This window comes from Camelina sativa, chromosome 2 (genome assembly GCF_000633955.1).
Source record: "Camelina sativa cultivar DH55 chromosome 2, Cs, whole genome shotgun sequence".
Lineage (NCBI taxonomy): Eukaryota > Viridiplantae > Streptophyta > Magnoliopsida > Brassicales > Brassicaceae > Camelina > Camelina sativa.
The window spans coordinates 19,940,112-19,946,026 of record NC_025686.1 but is presented as its reverse complement, the minus strand read 5'-3'; the positions used below and the strand labels follow the sequence as shown (position 1 = coordinate 19,946,026).

Sequence of the window (5,915 nt, the reverse complement as noted above, 5' to 3'; positions counted from 1 at the left end):
AGCAAGTGATTAAGACCTAAAAAGATTCAATTTATAACGGCGGAGGAGAGATTTGCTTTATAAGACCTAAAAATTCAATTGCTCAATACGATGGTAGAAGAAGAGACGAAGACGAAGACGATGGGAGAAACAATGATAACGGCGGAGGAGAGATCCGACCGGAGAAGGAGAGAAGAAGAGACGAAGAAGACGAAGACGAAGTAGGTCGACGGTGAAGGTATAATTATAAAACAAGGGCAAAAATGTCTTTTAAAAATAATGGAAGGGTAAAATTAAAAATGATCATGAAAGGGGGTATTATTAAAAAGGGGTATCAAAGAAAGGGCATTAGTAACAAATTCTCATGTTTTCATCTATTAAAACATATTATTTTTATAAAGTCTATAATAGATATTTGATTTCATTTTTACTTGAAAAAGTGTTGAAACATTTTATATCTTTAAATTGTTTTAATCTTAAATCTTACTCTTTTTTTTCTTAAATCTTTTATTTAAATTTAACTTTGTTATACTGATGTTAAAAGAAATGTAAATCTCATATGGTATCTCAACGAGAAGGACCTCTTCGATTAACTCGGACTTGCATTCCACCAGCGATGTGAGCCGTGAGCAACGGCACAAAAACCGGTTTATCCGTATGGAAGCCACAACATACTTTCTTGGAAGCATGCTTTCTTTTGTATTTAAATCAGAAGTATATAATCTTTTGAGTATAACAAAAGTTACATTCAAATTTCTTCGAAATTTCTTTTCTCATTACGCGTTTTGCTTAAATAAATAAACAAATTAAACATTGTGATACTTTATTCAAAACCATGGAAAATGTATATTTGTCAAGTTTAATTAATACGTTTGTGATTTTTAAATTGATTGTAATTAGACTTTCGAAGAAGACCTCCTCTGTAGTCAATAAAAAGACTTGCAAAGAGCGGCGTCTAAGAAATACACAGAAATATTCTCTCCATTGTAGTAGCTTCTCATGGCTTCTTCTTCTTCGTTCACAACTCGCATCAGGAGATACCAAGTCTTTCCGAGTTTCCACGGTCCAGATGTCCGTAAAGGATTTCTCAGTCATTTACAAAATCACTTTGCAAGCAAAGGTATCACGACGTTCAAGGACCAGGAGATCGAGAGAGGTCAGACGATTAGACCTGAGCTCGTACTAGCGATTAGACAATCACGAGTCTCGATTGTGTTGCTCTCGGAGAAGTATGCTTCGTCCAGCTGGTGTTTAGATGAACTCGTTGAAATCTTGAAGTGTAAAGAAGCTTTTGGGCAGAATGTGATGACTATTTTTTACCAAGTTGATCCGTCAGATGTACGGAAACAGAGGGGAGACTTCGGGAGCGCTTTCGAAAAGACTTGTCAAGGGAAAACTGAAGAGGTGAAGCAGAGTTGGAGCAAAGCTTTGACCGATGTCGCAAACATAGAAGGGGAGCACTCTCTTAATTGGTATGTCTTCACTGCTTTATCTTCTTTCTCAAGCAATGCTTCAGTTTTTTTTGAAATTTAGACCCACCATATAAACGCCATATTGTTTTACTTTTGTAAGGGCTAATGAAGCAGAGATGATCCGAAAGATTGCTTCAGATGTTTCAAACAAAATGAATATCACACCGTCCAGGGATTTTGACGGGATGGTGGGACTTGAAGCTCACTTGAAAAAACTGAACTCTTTGTTATGGCCTGGTTGTTATGATCCGAAGCCGAAGAACATTATTGGAATTTGGGGTCCTGCAGGGATTGGTAAGACAACCATTGCTAGAGCTTTATATAACCAACTCTCTGGTGGTTTTCAACTTAAATGTTTTATGGGGAACCTCAAGGGAAGTCTTAAGAGCATAGTGGGTGTCGATGGCCTTGAATCCAAGAAGTCTCTACAACAGCTCCTTCTGTCTAAGATTTTGAACCAAATGGATATAAAGACAGATCATTTAGGTGCAATAAGAGATCGGCTACAAGATCAAAGAGTGCTCATCATTCTTGACGATGTAGATGATCTAGAGCAGTTAGAGGTTTTGGCTGACAAACCTTCTTGGTTTGGTTCTGGAAGTCGGATCATCGTTACCACTGAAGATAAGAAGATTCTGAAGGCTCACGGAATTCAAGATATCTACCATGTGGATTATCCATCCGTGAAAGAAGCTGTTGAGATCTTATGTCTCTCTGCTTTCAAACAAACTTCTATACCAAGAGGTTTTGAAGAGCTTGTATATAAAGTAGCAAATCTTTGCGACTACCTTCCATTAGGCCTTTGTGTCGTGGGTTCATCTTTGCGTGGGGAGAGCAAGCACGAGTGGGAACTTCAATTATCTAGGACCGAAACTAGCCTTGATGGAAAAATTGAGGACGTATTAAAAGTGGGCTATAATAGATTGTCGAAGAAAGATCAATCTCTATTCCTTCACATTGCATGCTTCTTCAACAATGAAGTCGTTGGTTATGTGATATCTATGCTTTCTGACCGTAACTTGGATGTTGGAAATGGTTTAAAGACCCTAGAAGATAAATCTCTCGTGCATATATCTACTAATGGACGGATAGTGATGCACCACCATCTACTACAACAATTGGGTAGACAGATAGTTCTTGAACAGTTTGATGAAGCCGGGAAACGTCAATTTTTAATCGAGGCCGAAGAGATTCATGATGTACTGACAACGGAAACGGTAAGTTTAAGTTTATTCCCTATTTCTAGTGATAACAATTGCTAGATGTTCCCTATTTCTAGTGATAACAATTTCATCAGTTGTCTTTGGCAATATTTGCTATATATATATATATATATATTCCCTGTTTCTAGTGATAACAATTTCATCAGTTGTCTTTGGCAATATTTGGTAGGGTACTGGATCTGTCATAGGTATATCATATGATACATCCAATATCGGAGAGGTTTCTGTGAGTAAGGGGCCTTTTGAAGGAATGCGTAATCTCCGTTTCCTAAGAATATATAGGAGTTTGTTTGGTGGCAAAGGTACTTTGCAAATACCACAAGATATGGAGTATTTACCTCGTCTTAGGTTACTACATTGGGATCATTACCCGAGAAAAAATCTTCCTCCAAGATTTCAGCCGGAACGTCTCGTCCAACTTCATATGGAACACAGTTACTTCGAGAAGCTGTGGGGAGGAATCCAGGTTGGTATTTGATAAGATAAATCTTTTTTCTTGTTTTCTTGTCGTGCTTGATAAGATATATCTTGTGCTTCGAATGATTCTACCTAAATAAAGATATTTCTCATTTGTTGTGTTTAACATGCAGCCCCTTCCTAATCTGAAGAGCATAAATCTGAGCTTTTCTAGTAGATTGAAAGAAATCCCAAATCTTTCAAATGCTACTAATCTCGAGACGTTGAAACTTACGAAGTGCGCAAGTTTGGTGGAGCTTCCCTCCTCTATTTCTAGTCTACACAAACTGAGTAAGTTGAATATGAGGGGATGCTCCAAGCTACGTGTTATTCCCACCAACATCAACCTAGCATCTCTTGAGAAAGTTGACATGAGTTATTGCTCGAAATTGAGTAGATTTCCAGATATTTCCAGTAACATTAAGACTCTCCGTGTCGGAAAAACAAAGATAAAAGATGTCCCTCCATCAGTTGCTGGATGTTGGTCTCGTCTTGAGTGCCTTAAGATTGGCAGCAGCAGCCTCAAGAGATTAACACATGCCCCGCTAAGTATAACTTCGCTAGATCTTAGTAACAGTGATATAAAGATGATTCCAGATTGCGTCATAAATCTCCCGCATCTAATAGGTCTTATCGTCGTAAACTGCAAGAAACTCGTGACAATTCAAGCTCTTCCTCCCTCGCTCGAAACCTTGAATGCAAACGACTGTGTATCACTCAAGAGAGTATGCTTCTCTTTCCATAACCCATTCATGATACTCACATTCTACAACTGCTTGAAACTGGATGAAGAATCAAGAAGAGTAATCATGCAACAATCAGTTTACGAGTATATATGCTTACCAGGTAAAGAAATCCCAGCAGAGTTCTGTCACAAAGCTGCAGGAAGGTCCATAACAGTCCCAGTGGCTCCAGGTACTTTCTCTGCTTCCTCAAGATTAAAGGCTTGCTTTCGAATTTTGCCAGTGGGACACCGATATCATAGTATAAGTTGTACTCGAATGAGCAAAAGAGGTGTTGCAATCAAAATCTGTGACTTGGCATGGTCTTCAGCGTGCCCTCCTCGGTCGGAACATCTGTTTATATTCCATGGTAAATTGTATCATGGACAACGAAACAGATGGCATCAAGAGGATGTCACTATAAGTGAGATTCTTTTTAAGTTCAACTGTTCCTTCGATGGCAATATTATCGAGTGTGGTGTACAGATCAAGACGGAGGAAGCTGAGGATAGTAGCAGCAGCAGCAGCGAAGCAGATAACTTTGAAACTGAGAGTAGCAGAAGCGAATCGGACTTTGAAACTGAGAGTAGCAGCAGCGAAGTGGACTACTACGACACTGAAGGCAACAACCACCACACATATGGAGATGAAGACTATGAAGCTGAAAGTTCAAAGTTATCAGATATGCTCAAATTTAGCATAGAGCTATTAAGAGATCAGGAACTAATCCAGAAGGATTATAGACTCAAACAATAGATTTATCAGTTATTTAATTATGCTAAACAGGAAGATTGTAATGAAATTGCAAAGTGAAAACAGAAAATAAAAGAGTTTTTAAGATAAATCAGTATTGTAATGAACAAAACGTATCACAATTTTGTCATTACACTAGGTTCTGACTTCTGCGTGATTGAATCCCTTCCAAAATAGTTAGATAACACCGTTTGGTTTAAAAGAGGGAAAAAAAAAGAAAAAGCCTTGTTATTGTTGCTTCGTCGCTTTGGGGACAATCTTAGGAGATGTGGAGTGGACGACGCTCTGTCTGCTTTGTGCTTTAAGTAATTTTCCCAGTTATTGACCAAGTGAAGTCAATTCTGGTTATTTTAATTTTGGGGGGTTATTGGATCCTTGATTTTAATGGATTTAGAAATCCAAGTTAAATCATGTGTTATTCAATCATTCATTTTAAAATCTTTATTAAAATTCTGTGTTATTGGATCTATGAATTCTAAATCCTAATTAAAATCACCCCTTATTCATTATTAAAGATTTGAGTATGGATTTGATTTCATATTGGATTTGGATGGATTTGAAAATATATTTTAGTTATAAATATAGAGAATGAAATCCTTGGTCTCCACCTAGTTATTTGGGTGGATTTGGAAAAAAAAAAAATTACAATACGTAATAATAATAAAAGCTACGAACAAAACAGTGTTCATGCACTTAAAGATAATTCTTAAAAACACAGCAAAACAAACGTGTTCATGCACGAACATAACGTACGTAACATGATAATCATGATAATCATGATAAATATCGGACATGTAAATTATTATGAAGCACCTAATAATTATAGTAGAAGACAAAAATCATGAAGCACTTAATAAAAATAATTCAACTTATAAAGAGAAAACAGAAAGGGTGATCCCCTAATAATAATTAGCACTCCATCACGTTACGCTTAATCCAACCATAACGCTCATCAGTGGACATGCTAACAAAGACTTCTTTTATTCCTAATTGGTGAATCACTTTGACTGCATCGTAACGAACGTTTTCTTCCAAATTAGGAACTTCTTTGATAGCTTCCCATACATTATTTCTTTTCTTCTCGACCTCTCTTTGTTCAGCTTCTCTTTGTTGTCTTGTTTCTCTTTCTTGTATTAGATCGAAGAGTTTATGAGTTACTGTTGTCAATGAATTCATCTCAGCATGGACATCTGTTGAACCTTCAGATTGACTTGATGGTTCACTTACATTGTTAGTATTGCTTCTATGCTTCCTTCTTAAAGGTAGTTTGTCTAGAGTGCCCCTTGCATTGCTGCATACAAAAGACAAAG

General features: G+C 37.2%; 1 protein-coding gene across 1 annotated transcript; it reads left to right on the top strand.

Moving 5' to 3' along the window:
* Positions 960-4,696, top strand: LOC104730185 (disease resistance protein RML1A-like). The gene is made up of 4 exons (XM_010449320.1): positions 960-1,451; positions 1,552-2,668; positions 2,844-3,140; positions 3,265-4,696. Exons 1-4 carry the CDS (start codon positions 979-981, stop codon positions 4,606-4,608), a joined length of 3,231 nt encoding a protein of 1,076 aa, XP_010447622.1. The 5' UTR covers positions 960-978; the 3' UTR covers positions 4,609-4,696.